The sequence below is a fragment of the Microtus oregoni genome, unplaced genomic scaffold (assembly GCF_018167655.1).
Source record: "Microtus oregoni isolate MIOR12 unplaced genomic scaffold, Mior012 000004F_ref0000308, whole genome shotgun sequence".
Taxonomy (NCBI): Eukaryota; Metazoa; Chordata; class Mammalia; order Rodentia; family Cricetidae; genus Microtus; species Microtus oregoni.
The window spans coordinates 10,115,208-10,142,677 of NW_024543063.1; the positions used below are offsets into that span (position 1 = coordinate 10,115,208).

The window sequence follows — 27,470 nt, forward strand, 5'->3', positions numbered from 1 at the left end:
GAAAAAGGCATGTTGAAATGTATTAGAATCAACCTGTACAAAAAAAAATTAAAATATAACCTGAAACTGTTCAAGTTCAGAAAGTCTAGTCAAGTCCTTTTCTCTGGTCAGGAGTATGTCATCAGAGGGCTCTGGATTGCCAGCCAAGGAGGGGCAGGAAGGAAGAAGAAAGAAGCAGCAATGGTCCTTCACCAATCTGAGGAGCTTCGGCACCACCATTCCTACCCCAGGGATGGCCAGGAGGCATGAAAGATCTCGGGAGAACAAATATTGGCAGACAATCCCAGTGGGCAGCTGGGCCTAGGTGCCAAATCAAGGCTGAGCAGTCAGGGACAGCAGGAGGAGTGGCCAGCAGAGGACACCAAGCAGGAGAAACATCTCTGCCACCCTCCACTCATACTCAGATACCAGAGGTTAGTCAGCCCAGAGCTCCCAACTTGAGGAGAGATCCTGGCTGGGCTGAAGAGGTTGAAAACCCAAAGGGTTAGTAAACAGAGCCCAGCACCACATCCCTCCATGGCCTGAACTGGCACTGCCAACAGGGGTAAGGCAGGAGGGGGGACCGTGGCTACCTGACTAGAGACACTTGCACCATTGTGGGTACTGTGGTACGTGGGGCTAGAGAAGCACGGCCCCCTCTTCACTCAGAGAGGAGCCTCCTCCACAGTCATCCCTCGGGACTGGGTAAACTGCCTCCAGCTTAGGACCAGCCTGACAAAATGACATGGAGCAAGAGAACAACGGGGGGGGGGGGGGGGGGGGGGAGCCCATACACAGAGACAAGGAACCCCTGGAGGGAAGCTGGGCAGTGTCGGACCCTGTTGGGATGGCATCCGCTGAGCCCCTGAGTCTGAAGGGAACAACTAGGAAGGGAGGCGAAGGAGGAGCAATCGTTTTCCGCAATGGTACCAATGGATGGGGAGGTACTGGTGAGGGGTGGGCAGGTCTGGAACTCACTGCAGCTAGAGAGGGGAGGAATAGGGCCTGGGTGTCCCCTCCCCACCTGACCCAGGCCTGGTGAGTGCCAGCTGCCCCAGCCGGCCCTAGTGGCGGCTGGAGACCAGACCTTTCACTTTGGACATCTTCTTAGTTGGCTGCCTCTGCTCAGTATGAGGGGGACACTCCCGTTCAGCCAGCTGCTGTTCCATTTCCTGAGCTGAGGAGGATGCTGTTGCTTTGAGTGTCTTCTTGATGTTGCTAACCTAGAAGGAGAAACAGAACTTGTGTGACCTGCCCGTACCTACAAACCTCAAACTCACCAAGTCCTGTTCTCACTCTAAGGACCACCTAAAGAAGTGGCCCAAATCCTCTGCAACAAAATCTAAAATGATATTCAGAAACCCAGAGGAAGACACACAGGATGTTCATAAATGAAATGGAAATGAGTTCAGCAAAAAAAAAAAAAACATGGAACTAGGAGCTATAGAAAGATGGCCCCAGAGGCCAGAAGAGGGCATCGGCTTCCCTGGAGCTGGAGTTACAGGTGGTGGTGAATCCTCTGGAAGAGCAGCAAGCACCCTTACCTGCTGGGCCATCTCCCCAGCCCACACGTTTCTACTTTAAGAACCAGTGTTTGGTATAAACAGCCTTCGTTTACCTCTGCACCCTGGGAGCATCTGTGAAGGATGTATTTAGACCGGGCTTTCCAGATCAAATGGATGCAAGTTTCATACTGAATCAGTATCGCTGTGAAGGCTGAGCATCCAGTGTCTGGAATGACTTGAACCTGCAGTGTTTCAGATTTCAATGTTTTTCAGGATTTGGGGATGGATAGGTTTGGGGATATGTTTTACTTATGCTCAAAAGTTTCTTCAGATTGGGGTTAGAGAGATGGCTCAACAGTTAAGAGCACTTGTTGCTCTTGCTGAAGCAACAAGAGATCCTTAGTTCAGTTCCCAGCACCCACATCTGGCAACTCATAACATCCCATAGTTACGGGGGATCTGATAACCTCCTCTGGCCTCCTCAGGCACCCAAATACATATGGCATACACTCATACAGACACACAATATATACATAAGTAAAAATAAAATCTTTTTTTAAATGTCTTTAGCCAGACACAGTGGCACATACCTTTAATCCTAACACTGGGGAGATGGGGGTAGGCAGCTCTATGTGAGTTCAAGGCCAGCCCTGAACTGGTCTACACAGTGAGTTCTAGGCTAGCCAAGACTACATAGTGAGACCATGTCTAAAAAATAAGTAAGTAAATTGATAGATACATAGTCTTTTAATAAAAATTACAACTCCTTTAAAAAGTCCACCTAGGCCTGGAGGGATGGCTCAGCCGTTAAAGGCTAGGCTCACAATCAAAAATATGAGTCCGGTTCCCAGCACCCACGGCTGTCCCTCCAGGTACCATTGTATTAAAAAAAAAAAAAAAGGCCACCTAGTTGGCTGAGATAACACGATCAGCAAAGGGCATACGTTGCAAACACAGGACCTGATTTTGATTCCAGAACCCATACACAAAATGCCAAGCATAGCAGAAGACATTTACAGTCCCAGGGGTCAGGTGGCAGAGACAGATCCCTGGTCCTCACTGATCAGTCAGCCTGACCTGCTTGGAGACTTCCAGGCCAAAGAGAGACTCCATTTCAGGAATGACACCTGAGGTGCATCCACAGGCCTGTGCACCTGTACCCACAAATATACACACAATGGGAGGAAAGGAGGTGGCAGAAAGATAGACAATGGCAACTAGTGCTTCTGCCAGGCAGTACTGAACTGAGTGCAGATGCCCACGTCCAGGACCCAAGAATGGCCTCCCAGGCAGGTCTACCAGTTAAACCTACTTTAGTCTCAAAGACTTTAAGGTACCCAACCATCTGCACCCCCATCTTTCACACCCATTTGATAACAAGTACGCCCACAAGTGTGTCTTCTTTGACCTAAATCTGACGAGGGCCCTTCAGGCATCCTTCCTCAAGGAATTGGCCTAGAGGCTGCCTCTGCCCCACCCCACCCAGGGAACCTAGAGTTGGCAGAGCTTTTCAAAGCATAGGCATCAGGAACTTCCCAGTGGGTGTACCTGTTAACAAAATGTAGCCTGGTACTATCAGATCAGAGATCCTAAGGACAAGCAAGAGACAGAAGGGCTCCCCAGGGGGAGGGGACAGGGGAGAACTCAGGGCAGTGCAAGAGACAGGCAGGTGTGGTGATAGGTAACCATAGTCCCTGGACTCCAGAGGCCGAGGCAGGAGGACAGAAAGCTTGAAGCCAGCCTGGGGTGGACTTTAGAGAGCAAGTAAAAGCAAAAGGAGCAAACAGAATCAAGCCCACAGGAAAGGCTGCGGAGATGTGAGAGATGGTGAGAATCGCACTCTGAGGTTCCCAGGAGGCATGGTTTTAGCAACTGTAACAACTGAACTCCTCAGGGATTTTCTCCACAATAAAAAATTGCGCTTACTCTTGTTCTATTCCTACGTGAGGGGAACACAGCCTATTCTGTAAATGTGTAACAATAACTATATATTAATATTCCACAGAACACCACACACAGCCACATTCAAATATAAAGAAAAATACATTCCGAAAGCAAATGCAATGAAGGGAGGCTTCGTGATGCTGCAAGCCACATTCCTCTCCCTCCAGAGTGCTGCTCAGGGGCACTGCAAAGCCGTGGAATGCTACAGTTGTATTATGTCTCCCCCAGGTACACCGAACTACATTTAAATATGTTATTTCTTCTCAGGCAGTTTGTCATAGGGTTGACTGAACTCGAAGGGAGGCTCTGGAAGGCACAACTCACCAGAAAGTTGTTGCTCTGAGATCTGAAAGGAAAACATCAAGTTTCTCCCTTCTGAAGAGCAATGGAATTTAAGGACAAATGGGGAAAAAATATATTTCACCTACTCAATCGATAAAAATGATTGTAGATCTGAGCCAAGCATAAGAGAAGAAACGACACAGGAGGCTGTGCCAGGATCACCTCTGTTCTTTATGTATGTGTTACGTTCAGGCGAGGATGCCGTAAGCACCTGAAGCACAGCTCAGCCATGAGCACCTGCTCCTGACACCAGACCACGAACAAGGTGCTGAGCTCTGCCCTCTCTCTCCATATCAGTCTGCTCTAAGAGTCCTAGAAAGCAGTTGGTTAACATATTAACTGGTATGAAAGAGGTAACCTTGCCCTGTCCTCACATTTCTTTCAAATTTCAATACTTTTTAATGTTTATTTTTCTATGTGTATGTGAGTGAGCCTGGGCATATGTCTGGGTACATGGACAAGGACGAGCCATGGAGGCTAGAAGAAGGCATTAGACCCCCTGGAACTGGAGTCCAGGTGACTATGAGCTACCATGTGAGTGCAGAGAGCCAAACCCAGGTCCTCTGCAAGAGCGGTGAATCCACCTAACTGCTCACCTATCTCTCCAGCTCCCTTCTACCCATTTTTAAAACACATCGTCACCATTTCTTTTCTTCAACAGCTGCAGAGTGTGCGTACACTGGAGAATTACATGTTCTATAATCTAGGCCTGCTCATTCTCGGCCACATCCCTACCTTCCAGCACCAAACCCCAGGCGTGTTTAAGGGCTATTTGTTGCATTCACAGGAAAGCACATGGCACAGACAAAAACACTGCAAATTCATATCTCAGCACACCCTAAGAGAGGAACAAATGTCCCTGTCTCTTTACCTCTGCCTCCACCTGCTGCTGAGTCCGGTGGTGGTTCTCTTTGTACTGGTTGGCTCTCAGAACTTGCTGTTCGATGCCCAACAGAACTGCCTCACAGCCGTCACACCTGCAATGGAAACACCAGCCCTGAGCGGCAGTGAGGCCCGAGCCCTCCCAAGGCCCAGCACTTAATGGGACTTCCTTCAACAACCCCTCTGCTGGATGGCCGTACCAGTCCCTCTCCTTCCAGACAAGTTCACAGATACAGTGGCCTGGGGGAGTTTCCTGGAATACAGCTCTAGCTTCCAGTCTTTGCAGCCCATAAGAAACAGTGGTACAGACTAAGACGGAAGGAGGGACAAACTCTACAGGTAACCCTGGCTGATCCCTTTCTACAACAGAAAAAAATACATTTTCTAAACACATGCTATTTTAGAGATTGCCTTTTTCCTCAGAATTTGAAGTTATTTCCTAGTTATCAACAACTTCTCACTTTTATTTTCCCACTTTTCATTTAAAATTTTTAAAAACAGGCTGGGCTCAGTGACACAAGCCTTTAATCCCAGCACTTAGGAAGCAGAGGCAAACAAAGGCAGGCCTGAGTTCAAGGTTAGACTGGCCAACACCAGCCAGGTCTACAAACTGAGATCCTGTTTCAAAAATAAGAACATTTTGGAAAAGCAATATAATGAATATTCATATACCGCCCACTACTATTCAATATGGTCAACATTTTGCCATATTTGTGCTATCTCTCAGGACAATAACTCTTGTTTCTAACTGACCTCTAACATCTAAATAGGAGTTCTGAGAGTCTCTTTCAGTGGCTAAAGTGATGGCTCAATAGTTAGTGCACTTGCTTGCTCTTACAGAGGATCCAAGTTCAATTCTCAGCACCCATGGACACGCTCACATCCATCCATAATTCCAGCTTCAGGGGCTCTGATATCCCCTTCTGACATCTACAGGCACCAGCTAAACACAGTGTAATTCTACACATGCAAGTAAGACACTTATAAAATAAAAAGTGAATACATTCTTTCTTGGGACAGAAAGAAAAGGTGTGTGCATATATTTCTCTGTGTAACCCTGGCTATTCTGGAACTCACTCTGTAAACCAGGCTGGCTTCCAACTCACAGAGATCTGCCTGCCTCGGTCTTCTGAGTACTGGGATTAAAGGGGTGTGTAACTAATAAATAAATCTTAAAAGAAGAAAAATCTGGGTGTGGTTACACTTGGGAGGCAGAGTTGGGCATATCAGAGTTTAGGGCAAATCTTAAACTTGATCTAAACCATGTATCCCTCGAACCTGGGACACACAGTTCCAGGCAACCCTGGATTAGAGAACAAGGCCCTGTCCCCAAAACAAAAACAAAGCAAGGTTCCCTATCTCCCAGCACAAAGCTGTCCACTCTGGGTAATGACATACAGCATGCTGTGAGCCTGTATGGGACTCTCCCCACTCCCAATAATGTTCTCTCCCTCCAAACTTCCTCACGATTCCCTAAGAAGCACTGGCTTTATAGGCACCAAATCATTTCAATCTCATAGCAAATCCTTGCAGAACATGTAATCACTTTTGCAAACATCGAATTCTACTAACATAAAACTATATCCCTAAGTCCTAGTTCTTTTCCTAAATTCACTTACTTTTTTGGGCAGGAGGTTGTTTGGGAATTAGAATCTCCAACTGGCCTCCAACTCATAATCCTTCTGCCTCAGCACCCTGAGAGGTTGAGATTACAGGCGTGTGCCACCCAGACAATTATGACCTATGCTATGCGCCTGTGTTCCAAGTCACAAAAGCCCATTTAATATAGCCCTCATGACGTTCCACCAGCACTAACTAGCTGACGTGCTACTGACAAACATTACTTCCTGAGCTTGGCCAAACTGAGTTTATGTTTGGAAGGTGCAGACTCAGTGCCACACAGCCAGGAGGCAGAGATCCTACCTGCATCTCCACATGAGTATTTTATGGCCCACTGTTACATAGCCCTCCTACATTTAAAGTCAGTTTTACAACTCAGGCACAAGGAAGCCTGAAATGATACCTAATGCCACATAGCTGTCATTAGAAATGAAGCCCCACTTTCAGTCTCCATGTCCTAGCGCCTCAGTTTCCCGGCTGCCCCAAGGCCTATCACAAACCCTTGGCTGACTTCTGAAAGTCACAGTTTTGTAAAGAGAGACACAAAGGGCGTACGAGAAGCCCCCTCCATCTCCCAGCCTCACCACTCGTGCAAGGTCTTGACAATATTGTTGATATCTTTCTTTCGGATGTCACGGCCAATGCAGAAATCCACTTCTAGCAGCTGGTTTCGCTGGTCCAGCTTGCCCTGGATGATGTCCGTGTAGACTGCCTCAATAATAAGGTCTTCTAGTTCCCGGAGATTCCTCATCTCCAGGTCCTTCAGCAGCACAGAGTAGGGGATACACTGTGGATAGGTCACATGACAGTTAGAAAAAACACTTGGCAAGCACTACAAAGAAACAAAAAAATTCAAGTATTACCCACAAGGCAATAGCTGTCTCTCTGTGCTTAGGCAATGCAGGCCAGTGGTAATCATCAATATCTAAGACAACAGGAGATGGATAAATAAACTGTGGAACCTGTGACACCCAAACAAGATCCACAGCACCCAAGGAAGCACCTTCCTAGCTCTCTGCTCCCCCCTTCCAGACCCATCCTCTGACAGATGCTAAACACTCCTTCCACAGCAAAGAGAAATACTCAGTATTCACTACACTGCCACCTTATGGAGGCTTGAAGACTTTGCATAAAATGCTAAACGGCTGCAAGCTTCAAACAGGGCTTACCCAGTACAGTAGAGGCATAGCAAAACAAAACAAACACACACACACCACCACCACCATCAGCAGCAGCAGCACCAACAGCAAAAACCAATCGCCTCGCAGGCCAGCACATCTACTACCTACAGAGGCCAGTAGAGCTGGGCAGTTCAGTTGATCCTGAAGTTTGTGTTTGTTTCTCAAACTCTTATAACCTACATCAAATCTCCAGTAACAGCCCCTCATACTAAAAAAGAGAGTATCTAAACATATGTATTCTATAAACCCTGAGATATCAGAACTAGTTTAGAAATAAAGGAGAAACAGGCAAGAGGAAGGCGAATACAGAAGAGAAACACAGCAAGAACACCTAGAAGGGTTTCCTAGAGATTAAAGCATGCTCTCTAGGGGGATGGATGGGTATAAAATGATAGGCCTCGAGAGAAGAAAACAGTCTTCCTACTCCTGGCCAAGTGTTGGTGGCGCACAATCCCAGCACTTGGGAGGCAGAGACAGGTGGATCTCTGTGAGTTTGAGGCCAGCCTGGTCTACAAGAGCTAGTTCCAGGATAGGCTCCAAAGCTACAGAGAAATCTTGTCTCGGAAAAAAAAAAAAAAGACAAGAAGAAGAGGAGGAGGAGAAGACAGTCTTCCTACTCTTTACCATGCTTAAGAGGTCCATGACAAGGAAAAGAAAAAGGTCCTTGTGCCCCGATTCCCCTGGAAAATAGGGCCGACTAGGCCACGAGTATAGCACAGTGGAGGACAAACATGCACAGGCACTGAGTTCCAACCCTGGAGTTCAATCTCCAGAACAAGAGAAAGGGAGGAAAGGATGAAAAGGGGAAGAGGAGCTTTGCACCTGAAATACGGGGCTGGCGACCAGAAACCTAATCTGTGATATGATAACTGAAAAGACAGTCAAGGAACAAACACACAACTCTTAATTACAGAGGAGAAAAGCACACTTATCACAGGCATACTCTCACAGAAAGATATAAATAAGGAGGGGGTAAGCCAAAACCAACTATACATTAATGGAGTCTGGCCCTTTTCTGTTAAAAGCTGTAAGCTACTGGCTGCAAGGCTTCTTCTAAATTGGCTGAGGCAGAGAACCAGCAGTTATGATGTGGTGGAATTTGACAGGATAGGTCCTAATGTTGGCATATGAAAATTAAATAAACACAAAGTTAGCAGATAAGGAAAAAATTCAATTAATGCAGTTAACCCTGAAAATCCCAAAGAAAAACAGAACAGGTATCTATCTCGCCAGGCAGGAGCATACCTTTAATCCCAATACTCAGGAGGCAGAGGTAAGTGGATCTCTTTGAGTTCAAGGCCAGCCTAGTTTACAGATCAAAGAAACCTTTTATAGAAAGAAAAGAAAAGAAAAGAAAGAGGGACAGAAAGAGAAAGAGATAGAGACAGAGAATGAGAGAAAGAAATAAAGAAAAAAGAGAAAGAAAGGAAGGAAGGAGGGAAGGAGGAAGGGAGAAAGGGAGAAAGGGAGGGAGGGAGGGAGGGAGGGAAAGCAAAACAAAACAAAACAAAAGAACTCTATCTCTCTGGATAGTGGTGTGGCTCAGTGATAGAAAGTATTTGCCTCACATGCACAAGCCTTGAATCCAATCCCCAGTATCACAAATCAGTAAAACTCCACTCAGCCCAACACTGCAAGTCTTTCCCCCAGCATGAGTGCAATCAATGTAGTGCACCAGGGAATCAGGAAGCTGTTAACTTGCTGCAAGAAGCCTTACTAAGGCCAGGTATAGTGTGACACACACATAACCTAGCATGTGGGAAGCTGAGGCAGGAGGATTGCCATGATTGTGAGGTCAACCTGTGCTACATAGTGAGTTCAACAGCCTTGACCACATAGTAAGGGTCGGTATCACATAACAAAAACAGTCAAAAAGACACCTTTTAAGAGCATTTAGGTAGCAGGTTCCTCTTAACCTGCATGAAGCCCCATAGCATGCCAGAAGAGAGACATGATGCATCAGTCACTACTGGGCTTGCTTTTCCAAAACAGAATGGGGAGTGACTGTCCACACATTTTAGTTGCCAAGTACATTTCATGCATTTAGGATATTACTAGCTGCAAGTTCTTTCACTGATGGCAATAAGACACCTGAGCCGGGGTTCAAATGAAGACAGGAAAGGTTTGGACAGTACCTTCATTCTTGATGCCAAACTCACGATGGTAAGATGTTTCAGCTTGTTCTGCTGAGCTGCGCTCAGTTCTGGCAGGCTCTCCTTGTTAGCTGCTCGGTCCCACCCACCACAAGAATCAAGACACAAAATAAAATTAGGATTTATTTTTATGATAAGTTCATCAACTCCCCCACCAAATCTACTACAAGATCACTGTCATGACTGCGCACTTACACTCCCCATCACAGCCCTACCTTCTCTGGAAGACCATGTGCTTCCAGAAAGCAAAGACAGGAACTTAGTATCAGAGCCAGACATGAACAAACAAATGATGTGACCGACTATCTTAATGGAATAGTGTTGTGCCCTTGTGAAGCTCAGTGAGCATGTTATGTGCAATGCACACGTCTTACAAGGAGAATCAGGGAGTCGAGGATGAATAAACTCTCGGCTATGTTGGGAGCTGCACCACACAACTCCAGAAGCACCAACTATGTGGAGTACACAATTCAATAACCCTGGATGCGTCCTCAGGTTTGTTTTGTTTTGCTTTGTTTCATTGTTGATTTTTTGAGGGAAAAGGGGCTGAGACAGGATTTTAGGTAACACAGGCTGACCTGACACTCATTACGCAGTGAAGGATGACCTTGATTTCCTGATCCACCTGCTTTTGCCTCTGCCTCTCGAGTGCTGGATTACAGGTGTAAGTCACCATGTCCAGTCTCAGTCTTACAATTGGATGTTGCTATAGCTACAAATCCAAAGGTAAAACTACCAGAAGAAAGATACAAACTACCAGAAGAGATAGTTATGAGGATAGAGAAGACAAAAAAAGAGAATAAAGGAAGAAAGAAGAGCCGGGCGGTGGTGGCGCACGCCTTTAATCCCGGCAGAGGCAGGCGGATCTCTGGGAGTTCGAGGCCAGCCTGGTCGACAAGAGCTAGTTCCAGGACAGGAACCAAATGCTACGGAGAAACCCTGTCTCGAAAAATCAAAAAAAAAAAAAAAAAAAAAAGGAAGAAAGAAGAAAAAGGGGGACAGAGAGAGAACAAACAAATACAATCGCATTTGGAAGATGCAAAACCACAAAAATGAAGGTTTCATGGAAGAAGAGTTTGAGATGAACCTTGAGGGATGAGCACAGTTTTAGTAATTGCATCGATGGTCACAGAGGCAGCTACACAGGACAGAACGCACAGCCAGATCCATTTACACGTGAGCACCTGCAGCTCATCCTCACAACACTCCAGGAGACGAGATTTCAAATGTCCTCAACCTCCTCGACCATAATTCTGGAGTCCAAAACAATAAATTTTGTTTCGTTTGGTTTTTGGTTTTTCAAGACAGGGTTTCTCCATGTAGTCCTGGCTATCCTGTAACTCACTCTGTAGACCAGGCTAAACTAGACTCAGAGATCACCTGCCTCTGCCTCCCAAAGAGATGGGATTAAAGGAGTGTACCACCACCATCTGGCTGAATTTTTTTTCTTAAACATAATGTTGAAAGACATCAAACAATTCCTCCCTTAAACCTATACTAGTTTTTTATCCTACTTGTGAATATTCATCTGTTTTGTTGCCCACGTCCCATAAGATTACAGAAAAAGGCACATATATCAGATTACCTTTTTTCTGGTTTTCAAGACAGGGTTTCTCTGTGTTACAGCCCTGGCTGTCCTGGAATTCATTTTGTAGACCAGGCTGGCCTCGAACTCACTGAGACCCTCCTGTCTCTGACTCCCAAGTGCTGGGATTAAAGGCGTGCAACACCACCACACTACTTTTCTTTAAAAATATTTGTATTATTTTTAATTATGTGAGTATGTCTATATGTGGGTATCTGCATATGTGTACAGGTGCCTTTAGAGCCAGAAGCACTGGACCCCTAAAACTGGAGTTATAAGGAGCACTGAGCTGCCTGATGTGGGTGCTGAGAACTGACCTCCAGTCATTTGCAGAAGCAACATGTGCTCTTCACTGCTACCTCCCCAGCCCCACGTTACCTTTTTAAATTTGCCAAATTCTAAATCCTGAAAATATTTAGCCTAAAGACTTACAAAAGTGCTAGGAGGCAGAGGCAGGAGGATCTCTGTGAATTCGAGGCCAGCCTGGCCTACAGAGCAAGTGCCAGGATAGCCAGGGCTACACAAAGAAACTCTGTCTCAAAATATAAAACAAAACAAACAAACAAGGCTTATATAATTACACTCATTGTACAGACAGGGAAACTGAGGCACACACGTGATCATTTAATTTGCTAAAAGACACACAACTAGTAGAAGTGGCTCTAGAATCTAATGCAGGCAGTCTGGTTCCAGAATCCAGGCAATGCTGCCTCCTTAGACAGTGACAAAGAGCAGGTCAGAGAAATGTCATGTACCAGAGTGGCAAACAGTTCAATCTGACAGCAACACAGAGTAAGTAGAAGTGGCCAGCGGAGAGGACGATGCCAAGGAAACAAGAGCGGGACTCTTGAGTCCCAGTCTACTTTTATACTGTCAAAAGAAGAGACAGAAGAAAGAGAGGAGATGAAAGGAAGATGAAACTAGGAAAGCCAAAAAGAATTACTTAGAAATAAAGGTAATATTTAAGCCTGCAAGCACCTCACTCCTGACTATTTAATGTTTCTTAATATTTTATTTACTATTACTGTGTGGGTGTGTATAATGTGTGTGTGAGTGTGAGCACAGTCGTGCTACAGTGTGCATGTGGAGGTCAGAGAACAACTTTCCAGAGTCAGTTCTTTCCTTTTACTAGGGCTTCAGGAACTGAACAGAAGTTGTCAGCCTTGAACCAAGTGCTGTCACCTACTGAGCCATCTTAAGGTCCCGCACCCTCATCACTGACAGGGGAGACAGACACAAGGTCCCGCACCCTCAACACTGACAGGGGAGACAGACACAAGGTCCCGCACCCTCAACACTGACAGGGGAGACAGACACAAAGTCCTGCACCCTCAACACTGACAGGGGAGACAGACACAAGGTCCTGCACCCTCAACACTGACAGGGGAGACAGACACAAGGTCCCACACACTCCCTGACAGGGGAGACAGACACAAGTTCCTACACCTAACCAAGGAGCTATTTGTAACTGGTACCTGCTGGGAAAGGGAAAATGAGTTTTCTCCAGCGGAGTGTCACTGAGTGTATCAGCCGTACCCCAGGGTGGGCCCCATGCCCAGGAGTAGTGAGACAACACAGAATGGACTCCATGGGCTTGTTTTTTTCAGAGGTTCTTTTTGCTTTTTGTTTGTTTTATTATTTTCTCTTATTATTTTTACTTTTTTCTTTTTGAGAGAGAGAGAAAGCATGAAGTTGGGTGGGTAGGGAGGTGGAGAGGATCTGGGAGGAGTTGGAAGAGAAAGAATATGATTAAAATATATTGTATGAAAAAAATTAGCAAAAATATAAGTGAATTAAAATAAAAACATTCAAATGAGCTAGGAACGCAGTGATATAGTGGTTTATTGTGAAATAGTAAAAATGAATGTAGACATGATGGCACATATCTGTAAGATGAGAAATTGGGAGGTTTAGGCAGAAGGACCTAGAGTTTGAAGTCAGCCTGAGCAACATAGCAAAACTCTGACTTAAAAAAAAAAAAAAAAAAGCCAGGTAGTGGTGGTGCACGCCTTTAATCCCAGCACTCAGGAGGCAGAGGCAGATGGGTCTCTGGGAGTTCGAGGCCAGCCTGGTCTACAAGAGCTAGTTCCAGGACAGGCACCAGAGCTACAGAGAAACCCTGTCTCGAAAAAAAAAAAAAAAAAAAATTAAAGGGGGGGAAGGGTGAGTGGGGGAACGGGAGGGAAATGGGAGGAGGGGAGAAAGTGGAAATTTTGAATTGTATATTTATAAAGCAATAAAAATTTTAAAAAATTAAATATCTTAACTATGGATTGGACAAAGGCCTGGGAAAGGCAAGGAATGAGACTGCACACACAATCTAATTACACCTATATAACACCAAACAAGCATAAAGGAGGAAAAACACCCAGCATCATAATGCTAAGGGCAACTTCATGGTTTATAATGTTTTCTTATTTTCCAGATTTTCTTCAATATAGTAATCTTATTTTGGAGAACATTCAAGCTGGGTATGGTGGTTCATTCTTATAATCTCAGCACTCAAGAGAATGGAGCAGGAAAGTTTTAAGTTCAAGACCAGCCTATGCTACACATAACCCTATCTCAACAAAACAAAGAAAGCAAAACAAGATTTTTTTTCTTAAAAATGTATGTGTGTGTGAGTGTGTGTGTGTTTGCACATACCACAGTGTGCACTGTAGAGGTCAGAGACAACCTGCAGGGGTCAGTTCTCTCCTTCCACCATGTGGGTCCCAGGAATTGAACACAAGCCATCAGTCAGGCATCCTATCAGGTGCCTCTACCTGCTGAGCTATCTCACCAGACCTTCACAGACTTTTAGATAACATTTAAAACACTGAACTTGCAGGTGTGATGAAGTGTGCCTTTAGTTCCAGCACTCAGGAGACAGAGGGAGGTGTATCTGTGTTCAAGGCCAGCCTGCTCTGTATATTGAGTTCCATGCCACCTTACAAAGCGAGACCCTGTCTCAAAAAAACACTTGATTATTTTGCTAGTTGAGTGCCCTGTAAACACTACTGCTCAAGACACTGATCTGGGAGATATACAGGCCTCTGTTCACTGATGCACACACACACATAATCCCCATTTAACACCTAGGACATTAAAGGTTATCAGGGAAATGCTTTTGTGAAGTTACCTTCGGAGCACAGAAGACGGAGATATGGTCACATCAGTAATTAGACTTGCTTACCCTGCCCACACCCACATATAACTCTACCACCCTACAAACAGCTGGCAGTTACCACGAGCTTCAGATCTTCTTCAGGGTCTTAGCCAACTCACCTATATAATCTGGGTACGTTCCGTAGGCAAACAGGTTCAGCAACTGCAAGTACGCAGCATTAGCTCCTTCTGCAAGCTGAGGAAGGAAAAGTTCATCACAAAACAAATTTCCACTAATCGCTACAATAGACTTTTTCTTTCTTTCTTTCTTTCTTTTTGGTTTTTCAAGACAGTGCTTCTCTGTGAAACAGCACTGGCTGTCCTGTAGACCAGGCTGGCCTCGAACTCACAGAGATCCACCTGCCTCTGTCTCCTGAGTGCTGGGATTAAAGGTGTGTGCCACCACCACCCGGCTTCACTACAATATTCTATAGAGGACTTGTGACCAAACGTCAAGGATGTCATGGTCATTTCTTCTGCACTATTTTATTAGGTATTTCCTAAGGTCCTTTCCACTTCTGATTCTTGGAGAAAAACTAAACAAGACTATTTGAGTTCAAAAGGGAATCTTCTTCTTTCCTCGGGAAGACATTTTGCACAACATATAAGATGTTCAAGTAGCTTCTTCTTCCTCTCTGCCCCTTTGCCAGCCACTCCACCACAAAGCTCTATGCACCAGGAGCATCAAGTCTTCTCGGGATCTCCCCTGCCTTAAAACAAATACCGAAGGCTGGGAGTCTTGCCTAACACGCACACAGAGCTAGGTTCAATCCACGCTGCATAAATGTAACTCCTCAGGTGGATGCAGCAGGATCAGGAGCTCAACATCACCCTGTTACCACTGAGTTCAAAGTCAGCCTGGATGACCTGCGAATGAGAGCTCGTCTCAAAAGAAAAAACAAGAGAGTGTGGTGATCCTGTCTACATACCAACTGTTGCTGTACATGACATGTGTATGACATGTATGTATGGTTATGTATGCAGTGCACATGTGTATGATCACAGAACAACTTTGTGGAGTTCATTTTCTCCTCCCACCTTTATGAAGGTTCTCAGAGATCAAACTCAGATCATCAGGCTTATACGCCAGCACCTTTACCCATTGAGCCATCTTGCCAGCCCCCAATTTAGTATGGTGGCACCCACTAGAACAAACTGCATGACTAGTTCCAAGTTTCAGCACTAAATATGAACTGTGAACCCTGGCCATCCTAGAACAGTGTAAGGTGTGACAGAAAGGCTATACTGGAACAGAGTTATCATCCTGAGCCAAATAAAAATGTTCATTAATTTATTTCACTTATGTCATGAGATGGCAAAATGACATCCATGGGAAAAAATGCAAAGAGTAGCTGAGCTGTATCACACAGCTCAAGCTTATGATCCCTGATGCTTGTAAAGCTAAAGGAAGGAGATGATGAGCTCAAGGTCAGGCTGAGCTACAGGCTTGGGGGCCTCAGCAAGACCCTGGCTCAAAATAAAAGAAAGACTTGCACATAGTTCAGTGGCTGAGTACCTGTTCAGCATGCAGAACACTGTATGTTCAATCCTCAAAGACACACACACTCACCATCTCTTCCCACTTACCAAACCCCATGAAGCAAAACAGGAACAACATTATTCTTTTTTAGCTATCTAAAAAAGAGTTCCAATAATTGCATCCATAATTTCAGAATGCTGACAAGCAACTAGTTTATTCCTGGCTCAAACAGGAACAACAGAAAGAGTAGGCAGGCAAAGGAGATTTGCTAAGCCCCAGTAAGCTCCAATGTGAGAATGCTAGCATCCTTACATGCCCGAAGCTGCCCTTTCGAGTTATCATGAACACCCTCAAGTCTCAGGACCAGAGTGGAAGAGATTCAGTAAAGAACATTGAATCTAGCACCTACTTTTCATACAATTACAAAGTTAGCTAGATCTTTAATGCAGATACTCCAAAACTTCTCTGACTGGCTAAGTCTGTAAGGTCTTGCCAGCTTGTTTTTTTTTTTTTTTTTTTTTTTTTAAATATTTATTTATTTATTATGTATACAGTACTCTATCTGTGTGTATGCCCACATGCCAGAAGAGGGCGCCAGATCTCATTACAGATGGTTGTGAGCCACCATGTGGTTGCTGGGAATTGAACTCAGGACCTCTGGAAGAGCAACCAGTGCTCTTAACCACTGAGCTATCTCTCCAGCCCCCGCCAGCTTGTTTTTCATCCATTTTTTCTTAGCCAGTTCTCAACAGTCACAAAAAAAAAAAAATTACTTGGCATCTTCATTCAGGAATCTGAAGAAACACATTACAGCTAGTCAGCTTTCCTATTGGAAAAAACGAGCCTAGTCAAGGACACTCCCATAATTCCAGCACGTGGTAGGTGGAAGCAGGATCAAAGCCAGCCTAGGAAACACAAGAGTCAATCTCAAAAAAACCAAAACTAAACAAAAAGCCTAACTCTCAAATCTACCTCAAAAAATTATTGATTGAATCTTTCTGTTTATTTGTTTGTTTTGTATAGTTTCTCTGAATAGCTCTGGAGTCTGTCCTGGAACTTGCTCTGTAGACCTGGCTGGTCTAGGAACTCACAGAGATCCACCTGCCTCTGCCTCCCGAGTGCTGGGATTAAACGCATGTGCCATCACTGCCTGGCTTTGACTGAATCTTTACTCAAAGTCTACTACGTGTCAGGCTATGTACTCAGCCAAAGGAAGCCATGGTAAGCTTAAACCACTCTGCCCTCACACAGACCTTACTATAAGTATAACAAGCAAGAGTTACATCAAATAAAAACTTACAATTAGGCCAGGCAGTGGTGGTGCACACCTTTAATCCCAGCACTCAGGAGGCAGGGGCAGGCAGATTTCTATGAGTTTGAAGTCAGCCTGGTCTACAAAGTGAGTTCCAGGACAGCCAAAGCTACACTGAGAAGCCCTCTCTTGAAAAACAAAAAACAAACAAACAAACAAACAAATCCTTACAATTAACAAAATAAAATCAGGTTGGCTGGGAATGTGGCTCAGTGGAACTATGTACAATGACCCAAAACTGACTGTAACAATAAAACAACACTATCTGTGTCTAGATCTTTGGGACTGTCTTACTATCTTTCATACAATGAACAACACAATCTAGTTTTATTCAGTTTAAGGGAACACTGAATAAAAGAGCTCTAAGACATTATCCCTGATCTCCTCTCCACCAATTCCAAATAAGAGGGTACCAATGTTAAAATTTGCTGGAGACCTGGAGAATGAGAATATAGCACAGAGAAGACAGAAAGACTGTCTGAAAACTATCCTTACCTCCTGAACATTGGCCAACTCCAGCAGTTCTCCAAACACATAGACTCCAGGAGCCTCCAGCACCTGGCTGATGAGAGTGGTAAGAGCTGAGCCACTGGTACCCTTGGCTAATAAAATAAACTGCTCCAGGAGGTTGCTTGAGGGCTTCTGTTCACCTGCCATTCTCTGGTCTTGAGATCTGTCCAGAAGGAAAACGGGTCAGTCATTCTACCACCTTTCCAAAGTGTGAACTGAGTGCTGGGTCAGACACAAGAACACTTTAGTTTCACAACTCTCCATAAAACAGCCCCTGAATCTAGATACAATAACCACTTTGTGAGATGGGCAAACTTCACCTTGGAGTTAAAGATATTCTGCCCTCAATTCTGAAGTTGTTCTGAAACACACAGTCTAAAAGACACTTTCCTACCTGTTCCATCAGAAGCATCATCTTCTAAGTCCGTAAAGCTGACCAGGACACAGGGGAGTTTCTTTACACGTTTTTATATCTACCTCATTTCTAGGCTCTATTAAAAGACAGAGAATACTGCCCATGCACAGAGGCAATTTTTGTGTTATTAGAATCACACGTACAGGAGCTGAAGAGATGACTCAATGGTTAAGAGCACTGACTGCCTTCCAAAGGACCAGGTTTAATTCCTAGCACCCACATGGTGGCTCATACCTGTCTGTAACTCAATTCCAGGGAATCTGACACCCTCACACCAATGCACATAAAATTAAGTAAATTTTTTTTAAAAAAAAAAAAAAGAAGAAGAATCCTACCGACAGCCAGGCACATATCAGAAACAAAGAGAAAACAGAGCCGCATTTCATTTCATCAAAAGCCCATTTTCAGAGCTCCACACTAAATCGATGCTTAGCATATTATACAAGGCACTGGCTTGCCCAGCAATGGGGAAAAAAAAAGTCATTTCAGCATAGGAAGGTGGGAAAAATAATTACAAAATTAAGCAATGATAATTCAAATCTAACCAGGCAGTGGTGGCACTAGCCTTTAATCCCAGCTCTCAGCAGAGGCAGTAGGATCTCTGAGTTTGAGTCTAGCCTAGTCTACAAGAGCTAGTTCCAGGACATCAAGGGCTACACGGAGAAACCCTGTCTCAAAAAAAAAAGGAAGGAAGGAAAGAACGAATGATCGAACGAAAGGAAAAAAGACAATTCTGTAGTAATAGGAGCGGAGGGCTGTGTCCCGCCACCCTGCCGGCCACCCGGCATTTTCAAAATATCTATGTTGGATTAGTTCAGCAGCATTTATAAACAAATATCTTTTAGCAGCTGTTACTCTTTTCTCAGCATTCAAACAATTCAAAGAGAGCATAATAGCATACAGTATCAAGATTCTCTGTGTATTTTCCATCTTTGTACGGCTTTATTTTGACCTCTATTTCGTTTATTTTTACTTTTATTTTATATTCTCTGTATATCTTTGACCTGGAATAACTCTGTAGACCAGGCTGTCCTTGAACTCTCAGAGATCCTTCTGTCTCTGCCTCCCAGGCACTGGGATTAAAGGTGTGTCCTACCACACCTTGAAGTCACAGAGTTCAACTCAGAGGTCAATCTACCTCTGACTCCCAAGTGTTGGGATTAAAGGTGTGTACTACCACACCCAACTACTCTCTTTCTTCCCTTTTTTTGTTTTTTACTTTAAGAACTTTAAAGTTTAGTCTGCATATATTTTTAACACTGTAAGTTATTTAAAAATTTTCTTTGTCTTTGACGCTCTCTTTACTGTATCTCTCTCTGTTTTTCTGACCACATGAGTCTTTAATTTACCAAGCAATCTCAGTAGGACTAAAGCCGTGGCTTTGCCGGCTAGCTGTAGCCCATTCCTTAGCTTTCTGCCATTCGAACCATGTGGCTGAGGTACCGGCCAGAGCCACATTCAGTGCCACAAGTCTACAGTGTTTCAAGGTCCTTGCCATCAAACAAGCTGCAACAGACAACACTCAAGTCCTCTCTCTGTAGCTGGCCCTCCTGCCTCAAACAGTCAGAGTTTGCCCTGGCAGGACGGCTCAGAAAGCCGGTATTTTTAAACGGCGCAGCTTTTTTCCTGCTATGGCTGAAAACCGAAAAGCATGCGTTCAGCTTTTTGTCAACACCGGTTAAGTGTTTCGTGGCAGGACCTCTTAATGAGCTGCAGGGTTTTGCAGCTAAAGATGAGTCAGGAAGCCCCTCTTAGATGAGAGCGCTTGCTTGCTTCTAGCAAGCAGAGCAGACCCGAGAAATCGCTGCTACCAAGAAAACATGCTTTACTCTTTCCCAAGCTTTCTCAGGCTTTCAGTGGATTCAACTGTCCACACATCTGGGCGCTATTTTGTAGGAATAGGAGTGGCGGGCTGTGTCCCGCCACCCTGCCAGCCACCCAGCTAGCTTTACACCCGAAATAATTACACGGAAACTGTATTCATTTAAACACTGCTTGGCCCATTAACTCTAGCCCTTACAGGCTAATTCTCATATCCCGATCAACCCATCTCTGATAAACTGTGTAGCATCAGTCTTACCGGGGAAGATTCAGCATGTCTGACCTGGCAGCTTGCTTCATGGCGTCTGGCCCAGAGAGGGGAAGCATAGCGTCTCTGCTCCAGAGAGCAGAGCTGTCAAGTCAGAGCTCACTTCCTCTTCCTCCCAGCATTCTGTTCTGTTTACTCCTCCCACCTATGTTTTAACCTATCAGGGCCAAGCAGTTTCTTTGTTGCTTAACCAATGAAATGAACAGATTGATATATGACACTCCCACATCACAATTCAAATCTAGAAAATACATTCTATTAAGTCAAAAATTGCATTTTGACCTCCTGCCGATATGGACATTTTAACAAACATGACTCCAGAACTTGTACAAAATCTTAATAACTGGATATGAATAAACAATGCAGATATTGTTTTTCAATTAATTTATCTATGAGAGCATTTTGCCTGCATGTATGAATACACCATGTTCATCCCTGGTGTCCATAGAAGCCAGAAAAGGGCATCAGATCCCCAGAGAATGGAGTTACAGATGGTCTGTAAGCCATCATGTGGGTGCTGGGAATCAAACTCTGGTCCTTTGGAAGAGCAGCCAGTACTCTTTTTTTGCTTTTTCTAGACAGGATTTCTCTCTGTAGCCCTGGCTGTCCTGGAACTCCCTTTGTAGACCAGACTGGCCTCAAACTCACAGAAACCCATCTTTCTCTGCCTTCCAAGTGTTGGGATTAAAGGTGTGGGCCACCAAGTGCTCTTAACAGCTGAACTATCTCTCCAATTCCCAATCCCAATGCAGATATTGTATTGTCATCGTCAAGATATTTGGTACAGAACAGTTCATCAATTGTGTAATATACATATATGCTGAGTGTGTATGGGCTCTAAAGGAACCCCACATAAGATTTGTTTTCCAGAAATGATACACACTGAAGAATGTGACAAAATGAAAGAAAAGGGGCATGGGTGTGTGGGTATGAATGAACAAAAAAAGTCAAAGAAGAGCCCTTTCAGGTTATTAGGAAAGGTAAGTATGTTGCCTCATTTAGGGTTACCTAAGATCCTCTCAGAAACAGAAAAGGTGAAGTGCTAGAAAACAAAGAGTTCTAAGGAAAAAAAAGAAAAGCCGAGGAAGGGAAGAAGAAAGGGAGAAGGGGAGGAAGACGGGTGAGGAGAAGAAGACTAAGTTAGAAAATGAGGAACAAAACCTGGTCGTTGCCTCCACCCCCAAGCAGACACAACCGAAAAGATGGGAGTCTCAGCCAAGAGACTAAGTGGAAGGAGCAGGGTGGGAAGAGAGTTGGGGATGGGGAGAAACTCGGGTGCCTCTGAAAGATCTCAATCTCAAGAGCAAAGTCTGTGGGGATAGCGTGGATGGAATAAAATGGTGACTGACGTTTTTCTTCTGAAGTGGGAGGCTCCTCGAGGAGGAGGTTAGGGACGGAGTGGAGATGAATTCCCGTCTCGGGAAGACGCTATTCTGAAGCGCCAAAAAGGGTCAAAGGAAACAGCTTCTATGGGAAGGGGTGCATCGAGGGCAGCTACCGCGTGGAAGACGACAGTCGCAAGCTAGAGTGGACGTCAGAACTGCTGGGCTTGCTCCTAGCAAGCAGCACACAGTGAGGACCTCCCGGTGTCCTGCAACGGGGGCGGGGCGGCGTGGCCATCTGCTTTCTTGGGAAAGCCTGCGGGATCGAAGCAGGAGGTCCAGCCAAGACCAGCGGGACCTGCCCTCTTGCCGTCTCCTACCTGTCCGCTCCGACTCTCTGTCCTCTTCGCCGATGTCTCGGCCTCCCAGAGCCTGCTTGCAGGTTGTCAAGCTTCCATGATCGGCCGGGCGTCCGGCGCTTTTCTGTCTCCGCCGACCCGTCACCGGTGCTGTTCCCCCGGAAGCCTCCCACCGCTGCACTTGAGTTCCGCCTACACAATGTTCCTGCTCGGCTTTTACAACTTCCCACCTAGAGTGAGACTGCGGCGGGAGGGGAGGGTCCGAGACCAGCTGCAGCCCCAGAAGCAGAATAAAAGGCAAGTAAAACACAGGGCCCGACGAGAGGAATGTGGCCTAGGTAATTGCCTATATAGTAGCTGTCATCATCGCTATCCTGGGCCAAAAAGCACCCCTTTGGCTGAACTTTCTTTACAAGTGAGCCCTCAGGCAACTGCGGCTACCTTGGCATTCTGACACACTATTTATTGAACTATTTTTTTTATTTGACAGATGTCCATATTTATCTTGCCAGATTCTCATAAAACTATGACTTGTATAAAATACTCTCATTTTCCGGTATGCTAACTAAGGCTAACAGTTGAAGTCAGTAAGTAGCAATGTTGGAATCCAGGCTCACGGAAGCCAAAGACTATGTTCCTAACCTGTACTCTGAAACTGTTTACAAATAAGCAGATCGAAGACTGAAGAGATGGCTCAGAGGTTTAGAGCATTTGATGCTGCAGAGGGCTAGGTTGGGTTCTTAAGACCCACAGAGCAGCACACACTCACATGGGAGCTTACACCCACCCAAAGGAAGGCTCGTTCCAGAGAAATCCAATGCCCTCTTCTGGTCTCTGAGGGCACCAGGCATGCACATGGTGCACATTCATACATGCAGGCAAAGATTGCAAATGCATAAATAACGTTAAGCGTCTATTGCGTTCTAGCAGGAATTACAGACCATTACAGGGTGACAAAAGCAAAGTTATTGCCCTCACAGAGATCCAGGCTAGTAAGTGCCGTGAGAAAAGCTGGAATCACAGAAAATAGATTGGGGAAGAAAAACTAGATTGGGTGGGGGGTGTTGTTTTGACGGGGGGGGGGGTGTTAAAACATGGAAGAAGTCAGGCATGATGGCACATGGCTTTAATTCCAGCAAACAAGAGGCAGAGGCAGGCAGATCTCTCTAGTGCCCCTCCTCCCAGTCTTCCTTTTCTTATTTTTACAATGTCCTTCTCTCATATTTTCCTATAAAAATTCTATTAGCCATCTACTCAATGTTTCTTAAATTCAATGGAAAGAGCAATCTTTTTAAAAACTTAAAATACTCTATTATATTAAATTAATCATTTCTGGCCATGGGCAGATCTCTAGTTATTGCCCAGCCTGCTGCTCCCTTACAATGTACTTAATAACTTTCTCTTTCTCTTAAAAAAAAAAAAAAAAGGAACTGGAGAAACTGTGTAGTAGTTGAGAAATCTCATCACCCTTGTAGAATACCCAGGTTCAGTTCCCAATACACACACACACAGCACTTTACAACCATCCATAAGTCCAGTTCCAAGGGATCTGACATCCTCTTCCGACATCCAAGGAGACCAAGCATACGTATGGTGCACATACATGCAAGCAAAACACTCATACACACAAGATAAATATTTTTGGCTGTGAGCCTAGCCTTTAACAGCTGAGCCATCTCTCCAGTCCACACATAAAATACAAGTAAATCTAAAACAATTTTTTAACATCCGTACTGGGGATAGAATGTAGGTGAGCAGTAAAGCGCTTGCCTAGCACAGGCACGGTCAATCCCAACACTGATACAACAACGCAAAAGAGATCATTTGTATTTCAAAGGACACTAGTAAGAGAATGAAGACATGCCACATTCTTGGAAAAGACATCTGCAAAGTATATGTCAGAAAAAGAAATCTGTAATACTACATAAAGAACTACAAATCAGTAGGAAGACAAATGCCTAATTACAAAAAATGAGCAAAGCTTAGCACCTGACGAAAAGCCCACTCAGATAAGCAGAGAAGGTGGTCAGCATCAGAACACCAGGAATGTATACTCTAACTAATGCCACATTTAGCCAGAATGGCTACAATTAAAAAGACTTACGGCAAACACCCAGTTTGAACACCAACTAGAACTTTCCTTCATAGCAAGCAAAAGCCTCAGTTCTCAATCGTTCTGGAAAACTGGTGATGTCCGCTACCACTGACCACATGCATATTCTACAAGGTTAACAACTCTGTTCCCTAAAAATCTATGCAACGTGTCCACCAGAGGAAGCACACAGGAATGCTCACTTCAGAATGTAGCCCTGTCAATGATCAAATTCAGAAGTCCCTCTGTTTTAGAGGAGATAAACTCTGGGGTTTATACGTACAATTTGCCAACTGAAAAAAAAATGGTACAAACACAAAACTACTGATTAACAAGAACGCCAGACATACCCTATACACACTGTGTGATCAATCACATTCAAGTGAAATCTACGCACAAAGTCAAATATGGACAAAATATCCAGTAGCCAAGAAAGCAGGAGAATTGATTACCTCCAGACATGGGGATGCAGTACTGATTGGGGAAGGGTATGATAATGATTTGCATCTTGATTTGAGTGGTACTGATGGGTGTGTATATCTTCTCTCACCGAATGTGTGGCATATCTCAGTAACAAAGGCAACTCAAGATGAAAAAAAAAATTAACATGAGGGAAAAATCTCATCCTTAGTGGTTCTCAACTTTCCTTCCTAATGGCTCAATCCATTAACACAGTTCATGTTGTAGTGATCCCCAACCACAAAATTATTTTCATTGATATTTTATAACTGTGATTTTGCTACTGTTATAAAGCATAGTGTAAATAATTTTGGAAATAGAGATCTGCCAAAGGGACTGTGACCCACACGCTGAAAACTGCTGTTTTAAATTAAAACGCTACTTCTACCATAAAGTTTTAGCAGCTATTGCACCTCTAAGGCATTCTCCACCTGATCTTAACCAAAAGGCCAAGAGGTAATCCTCTTGGCATTCTAACGTCTTTTCTTTTATGTCATTCATCACTCTATCTTGAATCTCCTTAACTCCCTAAACAGTTATGTATCTTCCAATGACGGTGACATAGCTTTCAATTACTCAGTACCTGAGCCAAAAAAAAAAAGTTTGTTGAATTACTTGAAAGGGGAAAAAAATGGGTAGGTGTTCAAATGGGTATAGTGGAAACAGGAACAGGAAAGAAGGCCTAAGGAAGGACATAGGCATCTTTAAAGAGGGCTAAAACAACTCTACTTTTTGGAAAAATCATATTAAATGTCAACTTGAATGACAAAAAAAAAAGCAAGTCAAAATAGCAAGACCTATCTAGACTGAGGAAATCACACTATCACACTACAGCCTCTTTCAGGAAATCCAATATGCTTACCTATTCTCTGGGCGTTTCAACCTAGTTGGGGAAACTGCTCGTTAAGGAGAAAAACAATCACATTGTCATGCTGCTAAAAATATCACCTCCCTAGGGTAGTGGAAAGAGACCACACTGCAGGTCAGTGAACTTAAAGCTAAATTCTAACTCTAGAACTTGCTGTGATCTGTGGCCAATCTCTGCCTCTCCAGTCCTCATCTCCTCATATTTAAAAACTAAAGATTAAAAAGTGATTGCGTTGCTAAATTCTTTTAGGTCTTCCTATACTGACACTGAGTATACAATCCTTAGTCTCCCAGTCTGAAGCAGAAATACAACATAAACCCTGCAAAACACGTAAAAGTGCACCCCAGACTGATAAACTAGCACTATTTGAGGAAGTCATTTTGTTCTATTATCTTTCAAGGCTTAATACGTGGTTTTGTTAGTTGTTTGCAGTCTTACCATGGTTTGCAGACTTCTGAGTTCCATGTAAACAGAAGTTAACTGTCGGTGGGCTGTCATGTCTCCAGGGAGAAAGAGGACGCTCCCGCCGGGTTTCAAGTAACCGGATTCAGAAACCAACCCTACAGACGGATTCCAAATTTGCGCACACAGCGCGGCACACTGGAGCCTAAGTTAGAAAGATGGAGCGCAGATTGTGCTGGGATTTGTAGTCCCCGGCTTCTAATGGTGAGCTGGGATAGCGTACTCCCTGGAAGGCTGGGAAATGTAGTTTCTGCCACCTTGCACAGAGCAGCCTGCCACAGTCTCAGACCGCTAGTGTGCCCGGCGACGGGAGCAAACTCCCCAAGCCTCTGAAGATTTCAAGCCACCGCTCCGCTGGGACAAACTCTAGGCAACAACACGAATGAAAATTCTGTCCTCCGGGACTCCTCCGAGAGGGCCTTTCCCACTGACGCTCTCCGTCCCCGAGCGAAGCCGCTGAGCATTGCTATTGGCTCTTCGGGATGTCAATCGCCAAGGCTGGCTTGCCATTGGTTTCAGGGCGGGAGCCCCACGACTAGAGGGAAGGCGAAGGGATCAGGAGCGGGAGCTTAGGGGAGGGAGAGGCCGGTTCGGGTCTGGCCCCTACCGCTGCTTGCCTGAGGTGTCCGGCCGGGGAGCGGCTCCGTCCTCGGTTCCTGGGTACCGTCTGCGAGGCCCTGCCGAGCCAGCGTGGGAGGGCCGCAGGCGGCAGGCGCCGCATCATGTCAGCCAAGGACGAGCGGGCCAGGGATATCCTGAGAGGCTTCAAACTGTATCCGCCCGGGAGCAGGGGCGGGGCCGGGGAGGACTTGGGAGGAGGCCGGGGCTCGGAGGAGCCGAACTGTGGTGGGGGTGCCTGGTGGGCACCGGAGGAAAAAGGGCTGCGAGAGGGGGCAAGAAAGGAACGGCGTGCCGGGCCCCCCGGGAGGGACTGCGAACGGGAGGCGGGCACAGGGGCGCCCTGAGGGAAGAAGGGGACGTTGACGGAGCCTCTGGGGGACGGAGGCAGAGGAGCCCCGGGACCTGGCTGCGAGAGGTGTCGGCAGCGAACCGGTGTCCTGGGGCGCTAGTTGGAGTCGGGAGGCTAGAAGGGGGCTGTGGTCCGCGTGCAGGGGCCGAGGGGGTGCGGCGGACTGGCCGCCTAGTCTGTCTTGGAGCGCCTTTGGCGGGAAGCCCATGAGGGAGCAGGGGAAAGTGACTCCAAGCAGGTGACCTTGTGTGGGATAACTGTACGTGCTCTTGGGTACCCCATCTCACTTAGCCCCCACCCCCGTCTTGTTTCCACAACTTCTCTCCCTTACTTGTGGCTTCTTCTAGGGCTGGAGTAGTGGAGAGGTGGGGAAAGAGAAATCCAAGACCGACCCCACCTCAACACTTTCTTGGCCTTTGAAGCATTGGATGGTCACTTTTCTCCTCAACCTCTCAAGTTCTCTAGTTCCAGCAAGACGAGTAACGTGAGCGTGTGTGAGATGCCTTGAGGTACTTTGGTTTTGAACTCACTTCTGGCAAAACTACCTTTGTTCCTTGGCATTGCTGTGGTTAAAGCTTTATTCTGTTGGAGCTGTTCACAATTAATTGTGTTGAGGACACCATACAGTATAAGAAATCATTGCCTCGATGGGCTTGGTGTTGAATGCCTGTTATCCCTTTACTTGGGAGATAGAAGCAGGAGGATCAGAAGAAATTCAGGTCACCCTCAGCATCTTATAGAGTTCAAGGATGCTCCTTCTTGCAGGAAGGCAGTGAGGAGGCAGAGGAAGAAAA

The 27,470-nt window shown here is 45.3% G+C and overlaps 2 protein-coding genes across 4 annotated transcripts in view; one reads left to right on the forward strand and one right to left on the reverse strand.

Moving 5' to 3' along the window:
• Cops7b (COP9 signalosome subunit 7B) lies at nucleotides 1-25,808 on the reverse strand. Of its 3 annotated transcripts, none has more exons than XM_041650264.1 (7): nucleotides 25,683-25,808; nucleotides 17,626-17,803; nucleotides 14,459-14,534; nucleotides 9,589-9,677; nucleotides 6,857-7,059; nucleotides 4,642-4,747; nucleotides 1-1,202 (listed from the first exon to the last, which is right to left on the reverse strand). In XM_041650264.1, the coding sequence occupies exons 2-7, from the start codon at nucleotides 17,785-17,787 to the stop codon at nucleotides 1,044-1,046; spliced, it is 795 nt and encodes a 264-aa protein (XP_041506198.1). In that variant the 5' UTR covers nucleotides 17,788-17,803; nucleotides 25,683-25,808; the 3' UTR covers nucleotides 1-1,043. The 3 variants fall into 3 exon arrangements, with proteins under 3 accessions (XP_041506198.1, XP_041506197.1, XP_041506199.1); XM_041650263.1 differs by lacking the exon at nucleotides 25,683-25,808 and adding an exon at nucleotides 21,847-21,977; XM_041650265.1 differs by lacking the exons at nucleotides 9,589-9,677; nucleotides 25,683-25,808 and having other exon boundaries at nucleotides 17,626-17,650.
• A 357-nt stretch (nucleotides 25,809-26,165) lies between these two features.
• The window catches only part of Pde6d (phosphodiesterase 6D), a 47,750-nt gene continuing 46,445 nt past the window's right edge, over nucleotides 26,166-27,470 (forward strand). Inside the window, exon 1 of the mRNA XM_041650267.1 lies at nucleotides 26,166-26,478. Within this exon, the coding sequence (XP_041506201.1) occupies nucleotides 26,429-26,478 (50 nt within the window). The 5' untranslated portion in view covers nucleotides 26,166-26,428. The remainder of the gene's footprint in view (nucleotides 26,479-27,470) is intronic.